General features: G+C 29.0%; 2 protein-coding genes and 3 long non-coding RNA genes across 10 annotated transcripts in view; 4 read left to right on the forward strand and 1 right to left on the reverse strand.

The window, feature by feature from the left end:
• Nucleotides 1–27304, reverse strand: part of LOC121115278 (uncharacterized) — a 467901-nt gene that overhangs the window by 78463 nt on the left and 362134 nt on the right. The gene's annotated exons all lie outside the window — the stretch shown is intronic.
• Nucleotides 4012–4737, forward strand: LOC121120198 (uncharacterized). Its single transcript, XR_011780421.1, has 2 exons — nucleotides 4012–4284; nucleotides 4363–4737. It is a non-coding gene; the product is annotated as an uncharacterized lncRNA (long non-coding RNA).
• Nucleotides 8557–9208, forward strand: LOC121124859 (uncharacterized). The gene is made up of 2 exons (XR_011780427.1): nucleotides 8557–8740; nucleotides 8819–9208. It is a non-coding gene; the product is annotated as an uncharacterized lncRNA (long non-coding RNA).
• Nucleotides 16779–18430, forward strand: LOC121120208 (uncharacterized). The gene is made up of 3 exons (XM_040715053.2): nucleotides 16779–16963; nucleotides 17017–17130; nucleotides 18087–18430. The coding sequence occupies exons 1-3, from the start codon at nucleotides 16900–16902 to the stop codon at nucleotides 18314–18316; spliced, it is 408 nt and encodes a 135-aa protein (XP_040570987.1). The 5' UTR covers nucleotides 16779–16899; the 3' UTR covers nucleotides 18317–18430.
• LOC121120219 (uncharacterized) lies at nucleotides 19312–26587 on the forward strand. Its single transcript, XR_005864961.2, has 3 exons — nucleotides 19312–22676; nucleotides 22789–22938; nucleotides 25964–26587. It is a non-coding gene; the product is annotated as an uncharacterized lncRNA (long non-coding RNA).

Consider the following 27304-nt stretch of genomic DNA (forward strand, 5'->3'; position numbering starts at 1 on the left):
TGTATTTTTTCTGCTTAAAAAATCTAAATAGCATGAACAAAATAACTATTAATAATCTTGAACGACTTTGTTTCTGTTTTATTACGTAACATGCTAAATGTTTTATTAAAGGAAAACTAATTAACATAAGTAAGAGGGGGGCATTTCCTGTACAAATTCCATATTGGTAATTTATTTTGTTATGGGCTTGTAGAAACAGATTTAATGGAGTGTCTGTAGAACAAACAGAGGTTTAAACACTTGCTTAAGCCAAGGTTTTTTATTAAATAAAAAAATGTTGTTTTTTATATAATAAACTCTGTTTAGTTAGAAGAGACACTCATTGTTACATGTGGCTTTATCTACATTATCTAATGCTGATGAATTGAAAATAGAGCAATCATTGTATACACTCATTTAGGTTTTGTCATTTAAATTTTAAGCAGAAAAAATACACTTTCTCCTAAACGAGATTGAATGACGGAGCTTTGTCCAACTCCAGATAGTATTGGAACTCATTGATGATGTCCTGTTGTGAGTCTTCAGTTTTTGAGGGAATGTTTAATTAACCTAGTCTTTATTGCGTCACAATTTGTGTCGTCTGTATTTGTAAATTATTTTGTCAATATGATTTGATATTATTTTAGAAAAAAATATGACCAACCACAGACCAAAAAGTATCGGACTTGAAACAAATATGGCTCTATTTGTTTTCCACCTCATTTCAGTTAGAACCAAATCTTCTAAAGACATCTGTCAAATTTTCAAGACAATCTGTTCTAGGGTTTGTTATTTCCAAAACAATGGATCAAAAAGAATTTCGCGTTTTAATTTTACTCTGCTTCTTGATAAGAAAATGTACTGTTCAAGCTAAGCAAGAGCTTGAAAAGAATTATGGGGACTCTGCTTCATAAAGCGAATAAAAAAATCAAAGAAAGGGGAGGTATTTTCTTTGTGAAATTCGGGAATTTTCAGCCAATGTGTTAATAAAAGTAAACATAAATGATAAAATTAGATGTATTTTTTGTTTATGTGTATAAAAATCGTCTCTACCATAACCTGAGAATGAATTTGAATCCCCTTTGCAAGAGAAAAGTTATCATCTAAATTCCATTAAACATTTTTATTCAAATATAATATGATCCTCCCTGCGCAATACGAAATGATCCGTCTTGTAACATTTGTTTCCATACATTTCGTTTCGTTTCGTCTCGTCATTATATTTGATTAATTTAGTCATGGGTGTGCATTGTATATACCTATTCAATGTAATAATATAGATTATATTTCTTTGAAACAAAATAAATTAGTGATGTTCGGTATATCAGTACAATCTGTTAAAAGTCCGACACGACAGGTCTGCATATGCACGACGATAGTTTTGTAGCAAAACTAAACAGGATGGACAACGTTATTTATTACTGAAAACATTATGATATCTGAACAACCTAAGCTCAAAGCAATGTTTATATCACAAGAAAATTATGTCACAGAGAAATTCGTCTTTACCATAGTATATATAATATGAGATCCTATCAAGTTTTGAGGAGATAGAAGGCTCTGTAGGGGATATTCTTGTACGTCAAACGTCCCTATAGTGACTCAGTGGTATCGGTGAATTGATATACGATATCTTACTAAGTTATTAAATCATAAAATTACTTGAATATCGATAGCCTTAAAGTTTCTGAGCTAGCTCCATGACCATCCTCATATATTAATTATAGCTTATAAAAACATGCATAAAATTGTAATTTATAATAAGAACAGAGGAATAAAATACATAGAGTTATGACGTGAAGAAGTTGACAAATTGTAATGGTAATAAATAGGTATGTTATCAATATTGAGGGCGTTTCAGATATTTTTATGTTCGGTCCTCACTGTATTTTACACTCCCCCTCTTTAAACTCAAAGCATAAACCTTTGAACGCCCTGTATATATGGGCAAATTTCTTTAAGCCATTTTTTGCCTGAATTTTTTTAATCAAAAAAGTGTGGAAATTGTGGTATTGAAACGCTGATATCACTTAGGTTTTGTGACCAACCTACAACAAATCCTTTTCATCCATTCAAAATCTTATTTAATAATTCGATATCATAATTTCAGAGGAATATTTAAAAAAAAGAATAATATTATCAAAAATAAACTTCTTTCAAATTATAAAGTTACTTTAGACATGCAATTGTACATACTCGTTGATAACATTATTTTTTCTGAAAAGTATACGTTGGATGAAAATATGTACAATTATTATAATATGAGAAACTGGCTTGATACCCCACTAAAGAATTATGACTTGCCCATATTTGTGCAACGTAAGTATACAAAATACTTATTTGTAGACAATAATATTAAGGGCATTCTAGGGATTTGATTAAAAGAAAGTACAACAATGTATATTTATTCCGAAAAGGTTTAGTCATAATTGGTCAAATGGATGTATATAATTATTGATGAAAACTGTGTGTATTTTAAGACTGTTACAAAATAGAAACCGAAAATTAATATGGTAACCCTGACAATTGGAAGGTTTTTTTGGAGGAGATCAGCACACCTGTCATGAGTTTTAATTGCTACAATCAACTGTGACAAAGGAGATGGGGAAAATGAATAAAGAAGGACAATAACAGCAATTACTCCGATGACGATCCTCAATTCTACTCTGAGTCCAACAAGGATTTACAATTATAAAACATCTACAAATCCTCAAGGCTAATTATGGTCATACTGCATACTATCAAAGATGATCATCACTGTATTTGATACAAAAGTCATGGAAATGAAATTTTCTTAATGAACAAATAGCTACATGTAATGAGATGCATTTATAAATTACTCATAAGCCATGATTTGTCACTATTACAAAATACATACTTGTACTTTTTGCGTGAGAGGAGTTGCGTCCCTTTATTAAAAATTTTCGAGCAAAAAAGGTAAAGTTTAAACAATAGTATGTTGTGGTGTTTATCTCTGTGAAATTGAGCTCCTTACAATTCAAATAAATTGTCGTTAGCATGCTTATGCGCAGGAAAAAAGAGGGATCAAGGGACGACAATTTCTCACTTTTTTGAAATAAATTAACACTAAAAATAATTTGAATTATTTTCAGCACCCTTGTTCTCTCGTGTAGCGTCTGTAGATTTCGTAAAACATGCAGCTGTTGCTTAACAACGAAATTTGAGCACCTGCGACTGCTGTGTATGCTCATGTAGAACGTTGTTTGTGAGAAGACAGAATAAGCTTGTTGCGATCCATAGTGGGCAAGCCAATATTTAGATTGCAAACTTCCTAAACCTAGAAAGGCCCTTTGCTTAGATCAGGGGTCGACAACCTATGGCACGCATGCCACAGCTGACAAGCGGAGGTATATTCACTGCCACGCGCAAATTAGAACATATTCCCGTAGTTTGTGTGTATTTTTTACCATAATTGTTGATAGTGGCACACTCATTGGTTAGAATTGTTGAAGTTGGGACTCCATGTCTCAAAGGTTACCTACCCCTGGTTTAGATATTCGTGAAGAAACTGGAAGAGTTTGGAGGTGATTATGAATCAGTAGAAGAACGTACTGATCAGAAGATGAGATTACGAAATGGCTATATTTATAAAATTTATTTTGTTTTTATCGATAAGTGACAAGAAAAATTATGACACAATATCTTATCCTTGTAATAAATAATTTATTAACTATATTACCATAAATCAGAATGTATAATAGTTCAACATTTTCCTTTATCAAAATTAAAAAAATATTTTTATTCTTATAAAATTTGATTATCTTGGCCCAAGATAACCGGCATAAACAATGGTTAAAATATTTTATTTCAGTTCATTTAAAAAAATATTAACCTACCATTTATTATGCAACTACTTTAAGAAGGATCTTATAATCATCATTGCTATAATTATAAAATCCTTACCTAACCTAAAAGGAATGATACAATTGTAGCTCTTGGTAAGTGGGATGTACAACTTTGGGCACACTTACAAACCTGTGTGTTTCTAAGAGAAATTGCCTTCACAGTAATGAGTAATTGTACGCTGAGTTAAATGCGTATAAAATATATTCCCAGTTGCCAAGGTTTTTATTTTTGTAGCACTAAGAAAATTACATTTCAGTTGATTCTCATCTTTCGAAATGTTCAAGCTTTTTCTTCTTTTTTGTGCCTTGGCTGCTATTCCTTTGTCTGATGCAGTGCACTGCTTTTCATGTACTGGAGTTGAAAGTGAAAAACAATGTATGAGTTCAATAAACTGTGGTTCCAACGTTGTATCTTGCAAAAAAGAACTCTACTATAAAAGTAAGGATTTTATCAATTAAATAAATACCCATAATTAGACAATTAACAATCATGATTTAATACGTATTATTTTTTCAGATGGAAAACATTTGATCTCTAAAGGATGTCATAGTATAGATTATGAAAAAAATGATGAATGCATTAACTCTCGTTTTACCGATGGACCCAATAAAGGGGATTTTGAACGCTGTTTATGTACTGGAGATAAATGTAATGGTGCCTCTTCGATGGGAATGAATTTATTTACTGCTATGATTATTGCATTTTCCTCATTTCTACTAAAAAATATTTTATAAATACTTATCTATAATTATTCCTGATCCTCTGCATTAAAAATTAGATTTATTCTATTTATATATATTTTTTCTTTCAAAAACTTCATTTATAATTCATATTTAACATAGATAATATATTTGTACTTAATTTAATGAAAAATAAAATAATTTGATTTAAGAGTTTGAATGAAACACTTGATTCTTATCTTGTAGAATATGAAACGAATCTTTCAAATAAACCATTGGATATTTTTTTAATAAAAAATTAGTTTTATGATGGTACTAGTCCAATAGCGCATTTTCACTGACGTCACAATTGAACAAACAATGTTACCATCAAACTGAAAAGAATGTACTAAATTTAAAAACGTAGGTTATTATATTTCCTCCAGTTTAAGGTGCTGTCTATTCATTTATGAGGTCACGTAAACGCTATATTTTTAAATTTTATGAGTACGGAATGAGTCCTTGCTGTATAAGAGAGGTTCTTAAACTTATTTAGTCCTTAGACCTCTTGTTGATCGTTGTTTTCTGTAGACCTTATATATTTTTAAATCTTCCTCCATTTGTCAGATGGGGTATAAGTAAACATTATTGTATTACATTTATTCCATCTTACCTAGGAATCTTCATTAAAGTCTTTATAATTTTAAATGTTTTTGACAGCTTAGACAGTGATTCTCACTTTGCTAGTAATTATTTTAATTTAGACAATTTTAATAAAAAAACAAAAGAGGAAATTTTATAAAGAAAATCATTTTCGTTGGAGGAATGCAACAAAACAAATCAAAAATAGGAAGTTTATTACTCACATAAAAATAATAGGGTTAGTTTGTTCCTTTGAAAATAGTTTGTCACCATTTGGTTTAAAATTACTCAGTTTTTCTCTCAAGTCTTCATATTTTAATAGTTTGTATATATTCAAGAATTATAAAGATGGAAAATTATCAATAACTTTTTTACGATGGCTCATTAAGTAGAACACACAAGATAAAAAATATTTCTTGTTCATAAGGGGTAAATTATCCCATCGTGCATTGAAAACTCTTATTAGTGATTTAAGTAATTAATTATGGAGCTGTGGAGCGTATGGTGAAATATTTTTCCGGAAAATTTCATTTTTGGAAGAGGAAACTTGAAAGAGTGTTTCAAAAGCAATTATCAATAAATGATTAAATTTGGTCGAAGAAGGAGATATTTTTTGTATAGAACTAAGACCTACCCTTATTATATATTTTACTTCGAATTACTTTATTAATTCTTCAAATAACTCCAGAATTTAGTAAAACTTTTAGATAGATAACATTTTTACATTTTCCCCTATCTTAGGACAATCATTCGCTTTTTTGGACTATTAAGTTTTATGGTTATTTTTTGAATCAACAACACATACCCTAAAAAACTTTGAGAAACGGGGAATCAATCTTATTTATTAAAAAAATCTACTTAATTGCTCAAAAAATAAGCTTGCCCTTCAATGCCCAGGAGTTTGGTCTAATATGAATGCCCTTAGATACGTAACTCATAATTCTGAAGAACTTTTATTTGATGTCAAAAGTTTTTATCTGTATTGAAATAAATACTCTGCGTGTTTTATTAGGGGGATACAACTATAATATTATATTATAGTAGATATCTTTCTATTCCTTTCAGATCTATCTTGTAATCGTATAAAATCTTACATATTATTGAGTATCGAGAAAGGACCTCTTATGAAACTTCCTTGGAGGAACACATTTTTGAGGGAATATCCATGACATAGTTATCAGATTGTCAATTATTTTACAGTGCCATCATATTTATATTATAATGGAGAAAAAAGTGTCTCTTGATGGAGCTGTTTATTTTTTTACATAAATTATTCAGATTAAGGTATTTTGCACAAAATACAATATTAATGAAATGATAACTCTCTTTTTGAGAAGATAATTAATTAATACTTTGATTTAATAGCTATATTTTTGTATTTAATTCTTGATTGAGTACTACTGTTAATTCATTTTAAGTTGTACAGTAATTGGTTTTAGAGTAATAATTAAATCAGACTTGAAATTACAATTAGCAAATACATCAAATAAGATTTTAATCAATGAAATAATTCATTTGGTGGTCGCAGAGCGAATAAATACATGCAGTGAAATTTGAAACTTACTTACTTTTTATAAGACTAATTATGAGGACATCGCCAAACTAGATGCAATTATTAGAATAACCATCTTCACTCAAACCATTTCCGATCCAGCTAAATGAATTTCAGATGAAATAAATTCATATAATTCCCAGCAATACATTATGACGGACTTTGTGTGATTTCCATTAGATGGTTTATTAAAAAGATTACCATTAATATTTGGTTGGGGGGGACATTTCCAAAATAAATTCCATGTTGCTAACTCTTTTGTTATGGGTTTGTAGAAAAAGATGTAATATAATTATTGTAAAACAGATGCAGGTCTAAACCCTTCCTTAAAGCAAGTTTGTTTTTTATTTTGTCAAAATAAATAAAATAAAATATTGTTGCGATCCGTGCAGAACAAGACGATTTTTAGTTTACAAACTTCCTAAACCTAGAAAGGCACTTTGTTTATATCAGGGTCGGCAACCAATAGCACACGTGCCACAGTTGACAAGCAGAGGCATATTCACTGGTACGCGAAAATTAGACCATATTCCCGTAGTTTGTGTATTTTTTACCATAATTGTTGATAGTGGCACACTCATTGGATAGAAATGTTGAAGTTAGGATTCCATGTCTCACAGGTTGCCTACCCTTGGTTTATATATTCGTGAAGAAACTGGAAGAGTTTGGAGGTGATTATGAATCAGTAGAAAAACGTACTGATCAGAAGATGAGGTCAAACTGCTTGAGGGATCATGATTTCTGCAAATATCAGTATTTTTTTGTCCTTGTTGTACATAGTGTTAGCCCTCCAAGCTCACCGGGCCTCAACCCCAAGGCATAGGAGTTGAGTGAGACACTAACAGATCCACCTGAAAAAAAATATCGGAGCGGATGTCCAGGATCCAAGAGGAATACTGGAATCTTCCAATGGAAACTATCATAATGACCAACCCCCATTTCCGAAGTTAAGTTGATGCCACTATTGACGCCAAAGGCGAATATACTGTTTAATAATAATTTTTTCATGCAGCTATAATTTGGCATGGGTTTTTGTTATATTAGATGATTAGTTTAGGAGAAAATCCATTTTAAAAAAATCGTTTAGGTTGTTAAATAGAGCTACTTTATGTTGACTTTTGAAAATTGCTTTTGAGATGAAGGGGTTGTTATCACTGACGTCATATATTACATAACAGAACAAAAGTGACGTCATGAATATATATATATCTATTTATTAAATTAACTTGACAAATTTCCAAAAATCTTGCAGACGAAACTTGAGTTTATTCCTTTAAAAAGGACTAAACATCTGTCTTGAAAAGAACATGATGCCTAAGAAAATCAGTAACATTTAATTTAATTATTTAAAATAGTATTAACAATCACAATAAAATGGCTAGATTTGTAATACTAATTTTGTTTTTATCGAACGAGGAAAATTATAATCTTATCCTTGTAATAAATAATTTATTAAGTATATTTCTATAAATAAGAATGTCACCATTTTCCTTTATCAAATTTAAAAAAAGGGGTTTTATTCCAATAAAACTTAGTTATTTTGGCCTAAGATAGCCTACATAAGCTATACGTACGCCACTGAGAAAGAAAGACGTACCATTTGTTATGTAATTTCCTTATTTAGGATCTTCCTCAATATTTATCATCATAAACCTATATTATTACAAATAGCCCTCCTAAAAAAATGATTCAACTATAGCTATTGATAAATGGGTTTGGCCTCACTTTCAAACCTGTGTGTTTCTAAGAGAAATGCCTACAATGTAATGATTAATTCTTCGCTAAAATAAATGCGTAGAAAATATATTCCCAGGTGCCAAGGTTTTTATTTTTGTAGCGCTAAGAAAATTATATTTCAGTTTATTCTCATCCTTCAAAATGTTTAAGCTTTTCCTTCTTTTTTGTGCCTTGGCTGCTATTCCAATGTCTGATGCAGTTCAATGTTTTTCATGTACTGGAGTTGAGAGTGAAAAACAATGTAGAAACTCTATAGACTGTGGTTCTGACGTCGTATCTTGCAAAAAAGAACTCTACTATAAAAGTAAGGAATTGTTCAAATTAACTGAATACCCATAATTTGACAAATAACAATCATGATTTAATACGTATTATTTTTCAGATGGAAAACATTTGATCTCTAAAGGATGTCATAGTATAGATTATGAAAAAAATGATGAATGCATTAACTCTCGTTTTACCGATGGACCCAATAAAGGGGATTTTGAACGCTGTTTATGTACTGGAGATAAATGTAATGGTGCCTCTTGGATGGGAATGAATTTATTTACTGTTATGATTATTGCATTTTCCTCATTCCTACTAAAAAATATTTTATAAAAACTTGTCTATAATTATTCCTGATCCTCTGCATTAAAAATTAGATTTATTTTATTTATATATATTTTTTCTTTCAAAAAACTTGATTTATAGTTCATATTTAACATAGATAATATATTTGTACTTAATTTAATGAAAAATAAAATAATTTGATTTAAGAGTTTGAATGCAACACTTGATTTTTATTTTGTAAAATATGATTCGAATCTTTCAAATAAACCATTGGATATTTTCTTAATGAAAAATTAATTTTATGATGACACTAGTTCAATAGTGCATTTTCACTGACGTCACAATTGAACAAACAATGTTACCACCAAACTAAAAAGAACGTACTAAATGTAAAAACGTAGGTTATTATATTTCCTCCAGTTTAAGGCACTGCCTATTCACTTATGAGGTCATGTAAACGCTATATTTTTAAATTTTAAGAGTATGGAATGATTCCTTCCTGTTTAAGAGAGGTTATTCAACTTTTTTAGTCCTTAGATCACTTGTTGATCGTTGTTTTCTGTAGACTTTATATATTTTTAAATTTTCCTTCATTTGTCAGATGGAGTATAAGTAAACATTATTAGATTACATTTATTCCATCTTACCTAGGAATCTTCATTAAAGTATTTTCTATTCTTCTATTAATTATTAGTTTCAAATATATAACAATATACTGATACACCTATAATTATTTTCTATTGTTTTATTATAGAGTAAGTAATGAATTCCATTAATTTCATTGTCCTTGGTGATTGAGGGATGCCTAAATCCTCACACTGTCCTTCGCCCAACTTAGAACCTAAGTTAGATGGCGGTTTCTCGAAATATTCAGGGATTCAATTGACATTTTAGGATTTCGATATATTTTCGGAAGATTGATTGAAGGGCGTGGACTTTGAGACACGAAAGGATCATTATAAAACCAGACGCGGCGGTATTTGAAACTTGAAGGGCTCATTGTAACACCCCATACATTCAATCTTGCTTCCTAGAGTATATTGAAAGAAAAAAAACCAACACAAGGGGCTCATTGTAAGAACTCACCCAAACGAACAACCTTCTTTGAGTGTATTAGAAGAAGGGAATGTAAGGTCATATTTGAAGCTGAAAGGGCTCATTATCAAACCAAACGCGTTGATTTTGAAGCATAAAATACTCAATGTGACACCACACAGATTCAGACAAACTCCTTTGAATATATAATAAGAAGGGATTGTAGTGTGGTATTTGAAGCTAAAAGAGCTAATTATAAAACCATACGTGAGGACCTTGTAACTTAAAGAGCATATTGTTTACCAATATATATTTTTTGATTATATCGAGAGTTGTGTTAAACATAAACGAATAAATATAACTTATTGAGCAACATTTTGAAAGTTGTCTATCTATTCAATTGAAATACCATCAATGAGATAAAAAATATTAATTCTTAAAATTATTTTGTTTGAAAGCTGAAATAATCATTCTAACTTATATTTTCTTTATATATTATTGACAAATATTAAAAATAAAAATAGATGAAGGAAATCATTTAACTCCAAGATCTCTTGAAGGACCTGAACCCTAAGATAAATTTCTAGACCATAACTTCAACAAATTAACCTCGGAGGAAGAAGCAACCGTCGAAAAAAAGAGATTAAAACTCTCCGTCCATTATGGATAAAGGAGATAGAAAAAGAGAATCCTCAAATGGATGAGTGAATATAGAAATAAAAGTCAATTGATTCAAATCAAATACCATCAAATCTAGAAAAATTGAAATAAAATCAACATTCTTATCCGATATCGGTTGAGAATTTGGAACCTTGGAAATTACTCCAAAAATCTATTTCTATTAATTCAACACCGGAGGAAAAAGCAGCTATTTATAAAGTTTGTAAAATTTAATTTAAACAGACATTTATTTAATAAGTTGTGTGAGTTGTAGAACGCATAATCTCCACACAACTATGAAATATTCCAAAGCCCTCAAAATGACTACAAAACAATTGAAATGTGTATGTTGAAGAAAAGGGATTTATTCTAAATGTCTCATTACATATGGAATAGGGCATTACCGTAAAAAGAACTGACATTTTTGTCATTGCCAACATGGACCAACAGAATATTCTACTTTAAATTTGTTCTAAAAACCATACTACTAAAATTTTAAAGATTAATATGATATAGAAATAAAGAATTCTATCTATAATCCGTATAAGGAAAATAAATATTTAATGTTAAAAAATGACTCCACAAAGAATGTAAAAACAGCTCACTCTAATTCACAATTTAATAATTTAATTTATGTTAAAAAATTGCTTTTCTTCCTATTCACACCAATATGATTAAATAAATCAGTATTTCAAACACTATTAATGTGTTATTTAGTGAACTTATTTAACATTTATTTAATATTTAAAAGTCGTTAAAGTAAGAACACAACATAATTCTTTCTAACACCTCTCGTATAAGACAAGAGACTACTTGGGAGTCCGTTGGAATATGAGTCTTTTGTATATCTGGCAATATAATCAGCTATTGGCAACCCTGATTATATTCTACTATTTTTTCCTTCCATTAAGGAAGGTTTTTTTCTTCTATTCTTCAATTATATTATAAATTCCAAATGTATAACTCTATACCCATACCCCTATAATTATTGGCTAGTGTTATATAATAGATTTAGTAAAAAAGTCCATGTCGTATTAGTTATCAGTTAATCCATCTACTTTCTGGTCCAGAATATTCATGTTTAAAATGATTTTTTTAGAGTTATCAACTCATTTAATATCTATAAATACAATTATAATTGCATAAAATGTAAATAAAATATTTTCATCATATGTTTTTTTTTTTTTTCCATATAGTTGATTTCTATTTGTTATGATTTTTCATATTTGATATTAGAAGTTTATGTAATGAAGTTCTTGTATTATTATATTTTAGCTTTCAAACAAATGCTTCACTAGCGGACAAGGAACCAAACAAGTGGATGGCATATTTTGTGTCTAAGAAGAATAATCACTTTCTAACCGAGATATATGTTCATTTGTATTTAGTTGCTAAATATTTAAAATAACTAATTAAATCAAAACAATAATGGTTGAATAATTTAATAAGTGAATAGTTTATACAGATGTGAAGTAATCCATGATGCATATTCAAAATGTAATTAAAACTTTTTTTTAAATCTGCAATAATGAATTTAAAATGTTGAGCAATGACAAGTTGGCAAACTGGGAAAATTCACACTTTCTTATGCTCTGCTTCGTCAAATTAATTTTACTAAGTGTTTTTAATTAGAATTTAATATACGTTCTTCCTTTTTTTGTTGCTAACTGAGACATGCATCACACACATACATAAATTATTTTAATTATATAGGATATTAGACCCTCAAATGTAACATTTGTAAAAAGGAACCATTGTCCAGCTTTATATTGATCCTACGGTGACAATATCTACAACTTTGGGGACCAGCCATATATGTATATTGGAATATTATAGTTGTGATCTCTTTTCTTGATCCAATGTATGTATATACATGATCAATAATAATTTTCAACTATGAATAAGAAGGCTCTTACAACTTATTTTCTCTGAATGACACAAAAAGATACCAACTCAATAATAACAGCAGAGAGAAACCCCCAAAATAGTAAACATATTGCAGAAACTTCACGGAGAATGTAAAAATATTATACAAAATATCTTTAATGATCTAAATTGACTATATTTTGTCCAATAAATACTAAAACAGTAATAATACATTATTATTTTATTCCAATTTTAATTATTTTCTTCAATTAAACAACACACTCTAAAAACTGTTATGGGAAACATAATAGTCGGTAAAGAATTTATTTGTGTGGATATATATTCATTCAGGAGAGTTATATTCAAAATTAGCGACATGCAATTTATAGTTTAAGGAGAGGATTCCCAATTATCTAAGTTTTGAAATTCAAATGGAGTTAGATTTTTCAATCTAATTCCATTGAAGTTCAGAAGTCAGTTATATATTATGTTTTACAAAATCTCTTAACAGTTCCCATAAACTAGAATATATGATCATAATAGCGAAATTAACTTGTATATATATATAAAATGAAATTTCTCATTATCTTTCAGAGTCCAGGATCGTCTTATATCTTTTTCAATAAGAAGATATTCAGAAGTAATCATGGAGTCAAAAGTGATGCTTGAGCTGTCTAATACAGGATCAATAATTATACATTCAGACTACAGACCATACAGTACGAACCAATTTCATGAATTATATGGATATCAGATTTGATTTTTTCCTTTTTTACAACAAATACAGTGAATGGCCAAATTTTCTGAGAGTAGGAGACGAAGTAGAGTTGACTTAAGTAGGAATTGAAGTGAGAGTTTCAATAAAGGAGCTATTCATGAAGGGTGAGAAACTCTCACAGGCTCTTTTATTCGAATACACTGTCTCTTTATGGTACCCCTAAGTTATTACTTCTTACAGTAGTATTCGGAATATAAGATAATTCCTTACACCATCCACAACAAATCATGTATTCTTGACCCTACAGACGATGATCCACGACGTAGAAGTAGCTATCAGAACCTTGACGTGAGATTGGCATCAGTACAATGAACAACGTCTCTATTAATGTAGATAATATCCATCGAATGAGACATGAGAACCTCATCCTAAGGGACCAGATACAATCAGATAAAGATTAAAGTAGGAGGCATGCGGCTAAGATATGCAAATTATAGAAATGATGGTTAGATAAAGAAGCCTATATCCAATTGCTTCTAAATCACTAATGACACTTACTAATTTATAAATCAGAACTACCAAATTGCCTGGATTAACTTGCCCGAAATTCAAACTCTTCTATTTTTTTCCATTTTTCTTTGCATCTTTCAGTGTATGTAACCTTATCAGCCTTCCTTTTGTTATTGTTTTAGTATTTATTGACATGATAAATAGTGATTTCAATCTGTCAATTGGGCTAATTAAATATTAATATACAGGGTTGGGCCATATAACGTAGACTGTTAATTAATGTTATCTTTCTCATTAATATAAAAAGGTTAGATAGTACTTTGTAATATTCTGGTGCAGCCATGCTTTTTGCATAAACAAAATGTAATAAGCATTTCGTCAACTGATGAATGTGCAAAAACTAAAAGGCAGTGCATCTCAGATCTCACAGATGCTGAAGTTGAGGTGGCAAGGATAATATACATTCTGAAGTACTCCAGGGCCTGGTTTTCAAAGCAGGCAATATGAAGAATGCTGTAGAATACCTCCCAGGAAAGCAGGAAGAGGAGGGTACAATTTAAAAAGGGATTTGTAGTTCCTGTCCATTTTGGAGAAGAAGATCAAAAATAACCCACCAAATCGTTGAATCGTCATGCAAATGACTTATCTGAGGCTGCTAGACCATCAAAAGGGCTGTGAGAGGCAAATTGGAATTTTTTTATGAACGACGACCCCACTTAGCCTTTTGATAGAAACCATAAAGTCCAGGAGGCTCGAGTACTATGAAGCAAAGAGTTGTACCCCCTTCCTCACCAAATTTGAACCTGCCAGACTTTTCTGTGGGGGGGGGGCAATTTTGGGAAGGGAACCAATAAAAGTCCACACCCAAATTTAAACTCAATTAAGGCCACCATAGTCGGACAGGGATAGTGGGATGGGGATACTTAGGACAACTTATCTATGGAGTTTGTCATTAACTCCTCCAAGATCTTCGAGCAACGTGTAAAGGCTGTCATTGATCCTGTAGGTGGGAATATTAAGTGATCAAGTTTACAAAGGCCTTGTTTACATGTTTAATTAAAATTACTTTTTATTTTTGAAGAATTCTGGAGGGCACATTTGCTGCCCAACCCTGTATAATTTTTTTCACAATGAAAGCCATATCTTTTAATAATAAAACTCTATTTGTAATTTTAACATCATATATAAGTATATTTTTAAAAGATTTCTTCTATTTCAGGATTTGCTAGAAAAGAGACTTATCGTTTTCATGGATAATGTAAAATGGTAATTTACTTAAAGAAATAGAGAACAAATAGTTTGCTTTTGGATATAACTTTATTATGCTGTTGGAAATGCTTTGCATTTTATATGAAAAAATTATTGAGGTTTATTCTTTTATCACAAAATTTCCCATTCAAAATGTAAAAATAAATTTTGATGAAGTCAATAATTCCCCCCAAAATAATAAACATCCGGTTTGGACAAAAGCAAAGTTTTTTATACAGAGTGGTTTAAATGATATTTGTTATTATGATTATACATGGTCACAACAATAGCTCATAAAATTTTGAGTGATCAAGATCAATTGTCAAGGTAGCTCAACACGTTGAAATTACATATTCGATAATAACTTTGGAACAAATTAATGTACGGAACTCAAATTTGTGTAATAAAAATGTTTTATTTAGAAGAAAAAAAGTCGCAGGTAAAACAATAAAGGTCCAAGTCATACGAAAGATCAAAACTCATATTCGACTATCATTTTTAAATAAATTGAGATACACAGCTGGAATCATCTGCAGACCAAAGAATTTGTGCTGACTCAGCATGCATACACCCTCCATTAACAAAGGAATGTAAACATCATCTCGTCAGCAAAATGTTATTATTATGATAATCTTTGAAATGAAATACATATTGTTGAAAAACAATGATAGACTTCTTTCCAGTCTGTATCACATCATGCATACATATGTATTACTAGTGATTCCATTTTTTTATGAGTGCTATGATAACGCAAGAGTGAGATATATTATGAGATATTAGTATGATTTTGAAGGGAAGAAATAAATTACTCCTGTAAAGAGAAGAACCTTGATCCTTTAAAATAGTATTGGTGCATGAAAAATATTATGATTAAACTCATACATATATAATTTATTATGTATTTTTAAATCAATTTAAACAAAAGAGAGGGGAGAATTCTTCTTTAAGAGGGAAATGTTAATACCCCACAACTTATTAATAATTTACAAAAACGATGAAGACCATACTTATCAACTGTTTTTTCTTTTTTAATTGGTAGACTTTTTTTTCTTTACACAAATCCAACCTTTACATAAAATGCAAGTTAAACTATAAATGCAATATATATAATTATCATTCAATTAAACATGTTCAAAATTACCCATTTTTGACTTTGACAAAGAGAAGAAAATTTTTTTCATCAATGAAAAATAACTACAAGTGGAGGTTTACGCTCTATTGAGTGCACATTCTAGTTTAAAATGTAATATTTTATTTTTTAATGACCTTTCTGTTTCACTTTTATTACAATTTGTTGTCATTTAGTTTAATGACGTTTTTCATTTTCATTAGATAAATAATATTTTAATCTATTTTTAAAAAGATAATTTGATTTTTTTCATAAAAAATCTTCATTTGAATTTGTCCGTCTAAAATGTTCCATGGTCGGGGGGGCAAATCCCCTCAATTTGTAAAAGCAGCCCTCGCTTAATCCTATTTTTAACCCTACTTTGAGTATTATTGTATTGGAAATATTACAGTATTGGAAATTATTCATTCCTGAATAACAAACTTATAAAAGGATCAACAAAAAGAGTGTATACAAAATAATAATGATGTGAGCATTTCCACTAGAAATAAGTGACTGATAAAATGTTCACTATTTACTTTTAGCTATTTGCACTTGATTAAGTAGACTTATCTTGTCTAATTTTATATGAGGACACACTGATAAGGGAAATCAAATACAACCACAATACTTATCATTTATATATCATTTTTCCATAGAGTGATATAAAAACACTTTGAAGACGGAAATAGTGTGAAGTTGAATAGTTATATTAAACTAAGAAACATCCTCTCAATATTAATAGTAATTTGTACAGTTTTTGAACATGACCAAATTTTTTGCCATTTATGCCATTGGGCTAGTGCTGGTCTTTCACAACCTTTCACAAGGTAATTTTTGTCTTTCACTGAGATAACTATTTTGGTGTTTTTGTTTATTGCAGTTGATGGAATTAAATGTAAAACTTGTACAAAGGCGAGCAAGTTGGAAGATTGTAATGAAGAACGTACGTGTCCGGCAAACATTGCATCCTGCCTGAAATTTACACACTTTCTCGGTAAGATTAAATAAAATAAGGGGAAAGAGGGCCAGTACCAGGGGAGAGGGTATGGGGCTGACATCCAATGAGATGTCTTTTAGAAGTTTTGGATTATTGCTCAGAAAGGCTTTTAAATCAAATTGAAATATGAGAACCTCTTTAAACAATAAGACATATCAATTTTTCCATACAAAATACTTTTTAGAAATAGATGAAAATATTACTATAAAAAACCGTCATCAACAGTCTACATATGTGGTTAGAAGTAATTACACTAAACTTAAAGGCTCCATAATTTTTATACTTTTTATACTTGAGTAGAAAATATATTTTTTTGTAAAGACCCCTTCTGGACACTTTTTATTCTATAAAACCACCATTAACTTTAACAAAAGAGTCCATGCAACGAAGAAAGGTGGAGAATGCGCAAGGTTACCTTTTTTTTAGCTCATTTTATAGCCTTGTGCCATCAATCTCGGATCATGCTTCATGCTCCTGCCACCTTGCAACCGTTTTTCAACGTTGTACACCGTCTTTCTGGCGTACTTTGTTGGATACATAATATTCTTCACGGCATTTACGGTCTTGTACAAATTGAGGATCGGTTTGCTTGCTAATCCTGGACCTTCATTTGGAAGACCAAAAATTATTTAATAAATCCTGTGTATAAATTCTCTGGCTTAAAAGAAAATATAACAGTCAGTTGAAAATAGGCGGCGAAAAGAATTTTACAAATAAGTAAAACAAAAGTAGAGTAAATACTTTGGACACCTCTGTTGAAAAAGAAACTAAATAATATTTTAATTAAAATAAAGATTTCTTATTATTTCAAAGTTGTAAAAAATGAGATATCAGACGTAAAGTTGAGAAAATACATTTAAACTCCTCCCAAAGAAAAGTCCTCTGGCTCTGGTCTGGGAAAAGGGTATTAGGAATTACACGAGTACTTTAAATATTTCACTTTATGTTTCTAGATGGAAAAATGAAAATTGATAAAAGTTGCGGCATAGTAGAATTTGAAGAAGGTGACTACTGTATGGAATCCAAGATAACGGCTGGGAGTCAGAAAGGATCTAACACCGTTTGTATGTGCACAGGAGAGAATTGCAATTCAAGTTTCTCAATTGTCAAAACAGATCAACGTTTTCTACTAAGTTTCATGATTGGTCTCCTCTTTTTATCATTTGGATTTTTCAAAACTTAGGTTTTTTTAATCTTTCCATATTAGATTTTCCAAGCTCTTCTATATCTCTTTTAAAGTTTGATGAAATTTGGAGTACATGTTATTTTCAATAAAAATAATTATAAATCTTTAAAATATAGTTTGTAAATTGAGGTGCTGTTTGTTTGCATTTTTGTCAAAGCAAATAATCATATAACTAGTACAAAAATTCAATTTATTATCTTGCTTCCTTATGACTCGTTTTCAAGTTAATACTTTGTTTTGACTAATGAGGAAATTGGGTCTATTGATTATTGAAAAGTGATTTAAATTCCGCCAAATATTTCAGCGAGTTAGATTCGTTTTTTTACTTTATAATAACTTGTTCTCTTAAAAACTAATTATTGATGTTAAAATGCATAAAAAAATGTTATACCTTGTGTCTCTCTTTGAACAAATTTGCAACAATCTTATGCCCCCTCCCCGCCCCCCAAAAACCCAAAAAAACCAACCAAACAAACATGGGAAATATAGTGATATTTTAGAGTGTAAACTCTGTCATATTCATCTTTCTGTCCGGAGAATCTTGAGATAATGTACTATCTCAGTTAGGGTCTTCTGGTATTCCAGTATTTCCACCACAAAATTTATCTTGCCTTCCATATTGTCGTCTTTGAAGATACTGCTAATATATATAAATAAAAACAGTTGCAAATGAGTATTAGAATATAACACAACCTCACTTTTCTTAAAATTCATATCACAAAACTGTGACTACGACAATTTTTTTAAGTGTCAGTTTAAATAGGATAGATAGGGTATACGTTTTATTTATATCAACTAAATGTTCATCTCATAACTACCAACTATCCCCAGAATTTATATTTCAACTTTGAAGTCAATATTGAGCATCATATCTTTCTTTCTATGAAGTATGTGGACTTGAATGAACATTTGATGAATCAGTTGAGAGAGAAGGAGCTTGTATAGATCAATGTGGTCCAGATGCTTAAAGGTAACTTTTATGGTGAGTAAGTGATTTTATTGATATATTAAGTAATGAGTAAGTAATTCAATCATTTTCTAGAGGGAAAGTATCAAGAAAATTTGGAAGATGTGTGGATCAAAGTATGCAAATGCAAACGATCTCTGATATTATAAAGAATAATATGATGCCCCTTTTAAGGGTATCTACATTTTATGCATATGCAAAGGGAATCTATGCAATGATGGCGAAAAAAAAAAATTGTCCTTTTTTGGTTCACGGCATTGCGTTGTTGTCACTTATCGACCTCGTCATTGAGTTCAAATGATTAGTTGATTGTCTCAGTTTATTGAATACCAAGTTTAAATGTAATGCTCACCTTTAAGAAATTACTTATTAATTAAATCTATATGATGGTCGATAACCTAATTACTTATATTCAAAATCCATTCATTAAAACTCTTCTAAGAAATAACTGTGATTCTATTCTAAAATAAGATAGCATAAGTAGGTAATTTTTATATATAATATGAAATTACATCGATTTTTTTTTAGAAAGACAGACTATAATTAATAACAAAAAGACTTCAAATTAATGTCTTCAATAGCATGCAAATTAGAACTTCCTATTTTTTTAGCTCTAGGGTGTCCTTTTTATCATTCATTTTGTTTTTTATTTAGTTTTCTTCCTATGTCTATTGAAAATACAGTGTGCAGCAACATCATTTACTTTATCCAAAGGACAATAAAGCAAGTTTTATAAATCAAAAAAGTTGTATATTTGTTTCATAATAGTAGTAGCCATTTAAATAAATTTAAATTTAAAATATAATTTCTTACAGTTTTTAAAATTATCTAAAATAAGTGAGTACCCTACTGTTGAATTGATAAAATTTTAATACCAAAGGATCTAAAGGATATTTATTTTATATAAAAATATACAAAATTTTAACCACATCATATTTTCTTTGATAATTGCAGATAATTAGTTCAAAAAATAACTAGCTTATGGTGGTTCTAACAATGTCTTAACAATGTTGGGTTTTCTTGAATTTATCTGATTCCATTGACAAATTTGGACAAACTGCACCATTATAAAATTTTTACAGGATGCTGTATCTGATGGCATCAGTTTAGTTTTTCTTGTTCAACCAATTTTGCAAATTTTGAATAATGGAAATGAATTTTTAAAAGAAAACCCGTTTTTTAAATATTTTAAATCAGAGCAATAAATTGATTGTCATAAATCCCACTATTAAAACTCAAGCGAGCAATTATAATAGTTATATTTCATAATATGTTATGTTAAACCATTGTTGGGCAAAACATATTTTCGAGTAACTGTATTGTCAAGAGAACTATAAAATCTACTCTTTACAATGAAATTACCCCAAAGCCTCTATCACTTCAACAGCTTCATTGCCACGCATAATAATAAAGTAAAGTTAAGTCGTTGCACCTTGTATTATTTAGTTTTCTTAATATAATGTATCCAAAAATTGGATTGTTTAAAAACAAAATAATAGGACTGCCTAATTTCAACTTGACAAAAAAATATTTCTCATAAGAGTTATTTTATTTAAGACAATATTTATAACTTGACAAAATAGTTATACAATGGTTTTAGTATTAATTGGACAAATAAATTAAAGATTAGAACATTAAAGATATTCAGAAAAATTTAGATTACCCATTGATGTGCTCTTCGTTATTTTATTTTATTTATCTTAATGATTGCTTCACCTTTGATTCAGATATGCAAATGCTATTTCATTATTTTTATTTTTGTCAGCCGTGTAGAGTTTTGAAAATCCTTCCAATAATCATTTTACATTGAACTTTATATTTATTATTTTCAAGATATGTGCCATATTAAGATCTCAGTTTGTTATGTTTCTTGCATGATCATTTAATTTTTATTGCAAAATATTTACATATTCTTAATACTATGTATGTCTTTGTTGTATAAAATATATCCATCTACCTCCTAATTGCTTAATTTTTTTCCATTTCGAGGATATCTAATCCACAGGACTTCGATTTAATGTTCTGTTGCAGTAATTCTTTGTACCTCACTCGGTGGATCTCATTTCCTTTAATGGAAGGATCCTTTATTGTGCATATCTCACTTCACATCAAGGTCTGAGACCTCGTCAATCACTGTCTCATTGCTCAAGAATACATAAATTCCTCCATTCAGAACTAAGGAGTTCCATAAAAATATAGAATAATCTAATAGAACAACAAGTAAGAAACATAGAGAGTCCTTTTCCTATGTACACAGCTCATTCATTGAAACTCTTTAGTCCAAATCCAAATGAAGTCGTCAATAATTTTCTTAAGCTAACCTTCTGATATCCTTTATGAAAAATGTATTCGTACATTCTGGTGTCAAGAAACTAAAAATTCCAATACCTATCTGCACCAATCACTACCTGTTAAGGAATTCGATTAAAATCAGTGAATTATTATGGTAAACAACTCAAAAAAGTAAAGGAATTCATTAACTCAGGCACAAAGAATCACTGCAACAGAACATTAAATCAAAGAGAGGATCAGAAGTCCTTTGGATTGTATATCCTCCAAACGGCGACAATTTAAATAACTAGGAAAGGGAAGGATGGCTGGATACAGATCGATAAATCAGAATGTCTTGTGGTTAAGATCCATCCAAATCATCATGGATTACTTAATACTTTCCAAATAGTACAACATAAATATTTGAATATTAAGTAGTAAAATATCAATAGCTATTCTAAATAGTAAGCTGTTGTATGACGTATTCGTATTCGAACTGAGATCATTCGATTTACTGATAAACAAAACATATGTTAAGATGATTTCCACTTTTATCATATTTTCATACGTAAAGTTAGTATGGGAAGGGTTATTCTAATATTTATGTCTCTGAGACTCATCAGTACGGGTAAAAACAACCAAAAATAACACAATAATTAAATTTATCGCCTGAAATTAATAATTAAAGTTGATGGCTTTGAGTGTTATCATCGTGATGAATCTAATCCAGACTTAACACATATTGGCTATTCCATTCAATGTGATGCAGGTATTCATTCATGCATGAAATCTACAAGAGAAATCGTAAGTATGGAAGGGTTCTGAATAATCTGGATTTGATGAAGTTCCAGAAATTTACATGTACTTATTCATAAATTAACATGTCCGCCCATATTCCCAAGTTGTTCCTTTCCACAAGGAGTCCTTTTAGAATCGGAATTTAAATGAAGATTGACATCGGAGTAATTCTAGTCTATGTGTCCTGGATATAACCATACATAGTGAGATATTTATTTATTTTGTTTCCCTCAGGCTACTTGCAGCCAATCTAATAAAACGTAATGATGACAACTAAGCCGCTCTTTTCCCAAACATTTCTCAAATTGACAGGATGACCAGGTGAATTTTCTGTTTTTTTTTTCAATTATTATTTTAAAGACCAGTAGGACATATATGTATTATGTATCACTTCTCACAAGTCCAAATAATTTACATTTATAATTTTTTCTAGGACAACGGAGAAGTAAAGAAGCTTTTCAAAAGACAATGTGGTGAAAAGTTTGTTGTATCGTATTATAGGTGTATTGAATCTAAATATTGGGATGATCCTGATAAAGGTTCAGTTATGGATTGTATTTGTAATGAAAATTCTGTAATAAAGGTAAGATGTCGACTCATTCAGGACTAATGATGTCAGTGTCCTTCATATTTAGTTTTGTTATATTTTTAAAATTCTTAAATTCAATGTTTTTTTAACTTATGTAACGAAATGGACTATTTTATGCGTATTTTTTTTTTTGTTGATTGACTTTGGAAATAATTGGGAGTAGACAGTAAATACTTTTATATACATTATCACATTAGGATATTGTCCTTTTGACTATTTTCAAAATTGATTTCTTATAGTGCAAATAAATGAATGTTGTCCTAAAAGTTACAGAAATAACCTTACTTGATTTTTTTAATATCATACATTATCCACATTCATCTTTATTTATATGATAGATTAATATAATAATACTACAATTTTGTAGCGTTAGGTTTTTATATCTTAAAAACTTGTGAACTAATTTAATAGTTTAAGAAAATATAATACCGTGCACTAATATTTTTTTTATACTCTTAAGCGTTTTCTCAGGTGTTCGGTACTTTTTCACGAAACTCCTTAATATAAAAATGAGGTTTATACGTTGATATTTTTTGTTTTTCGTTAAAATTGATGTTCATTTTGAATTTTAAAATCAAAAAATGTAATATTTATTCATAGAAAATCAATTAAATATTTTTTTCTGTTGGAATAAGGGAATTATACTATTCCTTCATATTTTGCTAGTTTGTGAATCCATGAGTCTTTTTTTAGTGTAAACAATCCATCATGTCTAATGATAATTAATAGTGGAGAAGTGATTGCCACTTCTTATGTTATAATTTTTGCCGTGTTTGTTTATTTTTTTGTTTCTTATTTTACAAATTTTGTTACCTATTTTGTCTCTGATTCAAATTCGTTGCATTGTAAGATTTGTATAGTGTATGTATTAAAATTTTGGGGCATAATTCTATTATCTTTTCAGCAGAAAATAACCATTTAATGCATTTCAAGAAATTAACCTTGTATACATTGATTGAAAATTTAAAGGGAACATCAATTTCAACCAAAAACGAACAATAAAGATGTAAAAATCTAATTTATTTATATATTAAGGCGAAATAGCCTTGCAGCCAAAGGCATCGCGGATTGCACACAAAAAAGTGGGTCACATACATCGAGTGTGGAATGTATTTTAAAGTGTGTTGGAGGGCGGGGGGTTTAGGGAACATTATATAATGGAACGCCATCAGGGGCGCCCATATCATTTTATTTTAATGAGGGCTTGCAGTTAAGCATTTCTAATCATAAGTAATTTTGTTTTAATATAAGTGTCAAATTTGACAGAAAAGAATATTTTTTTTTGTTAATGGAAAAATATTTTTTTGTCAAATTTACAAAAAGATTTTTTAAAAATTGAGAGTATCATTTTTTCAGATGATATTTAATTTAAACGAATAACATTATTAAAAAAAAAAGGAAATTGATTTAATTTTCTGATAAAATATGACTTTAAATTTTTTTTTTGTAACAAGAGGAAATTCTTCTATTGTGATAACTATAAGCATTTCCCAAAAGTGTTTATTTTTGGGAGGGGGCAATAGTTCCTTGATCTCTATGGTTCTGCTTTTACTGATTACAGATGTCTTACTTAAGTATGTCGTAGAAAATGGATCAATAATTTTAATATAAAAGCTTATTTTTTTTAAACCTGCAAGGAATAATTTCAGCTCATAAATTAAGGATATATATTTGTCTAAATGTGATTTTTAAGTTTGTATAAAAATATTTATTAAGTTATTTATAGATATATACTAAGTTCTCTTTTAAGCATTTATTAAAAATCATTGTATATTTGAGATTTGTTTTTCAAATCACTTAAAAATACGATGTTATAGAAGCTAAATAAAACGTACATAAAACTAATTCAGAAATAACCCATGAAACTAAGTTTATAAAAAAAAGTTACTAGACTAATGCACATATTTAAATGAATATTAAAAGTACTCCAACAAGTTATATTTAAAGTTATTTGTTTTTTTATACATATTTTATTTTAGTAGTAGTAATATAAAAATTTATACTAAAGCTATTTTAGACTTTTTTTATTTAATGAGGCACAAATAATGTTTAGAAATTAAATAATAAAAAATTAAATTAAATTATATTTGTGTTGTGTTTTATTGCAGAGCCTTTTATTATACTCTTGAAACGTCAAATTATAACAAACATTATTTCGATTTCAACATCAATTACACAGGGGAACACTTATTTTGTACTAATGAACTCATGATATAAAAGTAATTTATCTTTGAGTGCAGAATCAAAAAATAATCTCAGTTTTTCTCTAAGTTATTTACACTCTGAAATATCTGCAATTATAGTCATTCGAGGCCACCCTTTTTAATTTTATTTGGCATGTATTTAAACATTTATAATCTAATTATAATCGAATATAATTTACCTGAAAAATAATTTGTTAAAACATGTAGACAGACAAAAATTAAAAAGACTTTTATAAAATATGATACAATCAAGAATATCTATAATAAATAAGTACGTAATTTATAGACTATATATTGTGGTTTAATAATAATTCCATCAACTACGTCATTATTTGAAATAGAAAGGAAATTTTCTTTGTCCAGTTGTTTATTAAATATTGTACTAACTATTTTGGAAACACTTGGAGTATAATGATAATACATAAAAACATCCAAATGTCCTAAATGTGGGCTTAGCTTAAATTTGATGTAGTTTTGCTATAAAAATTTAAAAAAAGGATTTTTGTATTATTTTTCAGAATAATTTTTTAAAACAATCCCCAAATAAAAAGTACGATTATTAAAACTTCAGTAAAATGTTTTTATTGTACTAAAAAGTGTTTTATTTATTCTGAATGTCGTTCTGAACTCGATATGTTTGCATTTTTAGGCTGAGAAATAATGAAAAACGATACTTTTCTTTAGAACCTTATAACTTATTCTTAATACATAGTGATTACAAATATCGGAGCTTATATTATAGAAAGATATTCAATATTATAATTTAAAAAATAAGCATTGGCTAGGTTTTTTTATTATTTTTTGTATTTTTTAAGTGATCCCATTTAGAAGTATTAAAATGATCTACTCATCGCTAACGGATTGCCTTATTGTTTCGATCCTGGTAACTCATTCACAAGGAAGGAGTTCACTCTACTCCCTTATAAGGACTGGTAGTTTTCCTCGGATGAAGTCTCCTCCCGTCGTCCTTCGTGGAATTCGAAATCGGAATTGGAACAATTCTTGAGATAGATTATCAAGTTGGAAGTATCTTCCTTTGATTCCCTCGATCTTCCTTTTAAAAGGCATGACATAATGAAATTGCAATTGAAATCGAAAAAAATGATAATAATGTTGACTATTTGCTAGTACACCCCATAAAATTATAGGATCACCACAAAATGGAGTCACTAATCCTTGTAGATACACATTTTTTAACTAGCCCAATACGAAAAATATATTATAGGTATGCTAAAAATGATTTTTCTTTACAAATCATTTTATAATTGCCTTGATATGTATAAATTCAATTTTTTTATTTTGTTTCCTAGTTGTTTATTTTTTGAGAAAAATGTCTTTTTTTGAGTTTGTATTACTTGAAAAATGTAAATAAATTTTCTTAAATATAATATTTGATATATAAAAATACAAATTTGTTTTAAAAAAATTAGTTGTGAGTCCATTTCAAAGTTTTGTGAGAATTATATCTTTTGTTTATGTTATTCTTCTTTCTTTTTTTCCTCTTTTTAAAAAATTTCAACATTCCGGAACATTTTATGAATGTTTGTGAAATATTGTATTTAAAAATATATTTTATTGACTTTAATTAATAATTATTGGAAATTGTATTTTTATAAAATATTAGAAATACATCTTTTAAATATATATGAAATAAACATAATAATAAAAATAATTTCCTTATGTTGTTATTTTACATACATGAAATTACTTGCTGCATATTTCTTAGTCAACATTCCATTATCTAATCATTAATCTTGTGAAAATTTATAAACTACAGGAATTAGCTCTTGTAATGTAATGAAAAATCCCCTAATGAGCATTTTTTATATGGATGGCTAAACACAAAATACACAAGTTCCTGCATTAGGATTTAAAAGGAGTTATGGAGGACTAAATAGTTTAATAGCCACCTGATTTAAGGCGTTACCGCACTTAACAACTTAATTATTTTTCAAATTTAGAATTCTTACTAAATAGGAAACCTAGTTAACAAAGTTACTTAAACTAAACGGTCGCTTTTTCAGTTTTCTTTGGCTGATTGCTTAATACAGCTTTGATTGTTTTTGCTATATAAATAAATATGGAAATCTTGGAAATTTGAAGAATATTTTTAAGGAGAGTAGTTTTTCTGTCATGATGTTCCATAAAATAAGCTA

Source organism: Lepeophtheirus salmonis, chromosome 1, assembly GCF_016086655.4.
Source record: "Lepeophtheirus salmonis chromosome 1, UVic_Lsal_1.4, whole genome shotgun sequence".
Taxonomy (NCBI): domain Eukaryota; kingdom Metazoa; phylum Arthropoda; class Copepoda; order Siphonostomatoida; family Caligidae; genus Lepeophtheirus; species Lepeophtheirus salmonis.

Excerpts from the sequence above, each read along its gene's own strand:
- LOC121120208 (XM_040715053.2), top strand. The coding sequence starts at position 16,900 with ATGACCAAATTTTTTGCCATTTATGCCATTGGGCTAGTGCTGGTCTTT. Across the intron at positions 16,964-17,016 it reads CTTTCACAACCTTTCACAAG|TTGATGGAATTAAATGTAAA; the intron begins GTAATTTTTGTC and ends TGTTTATTGCAG. Across the intron at positions 17,131-18,086 it reads GAAATTTACACACTTTCTCG|ATGGAAAAATGAAAATTGAT; the intron begins GTAAGATTAAAT and ends TTATGTTTCTAG.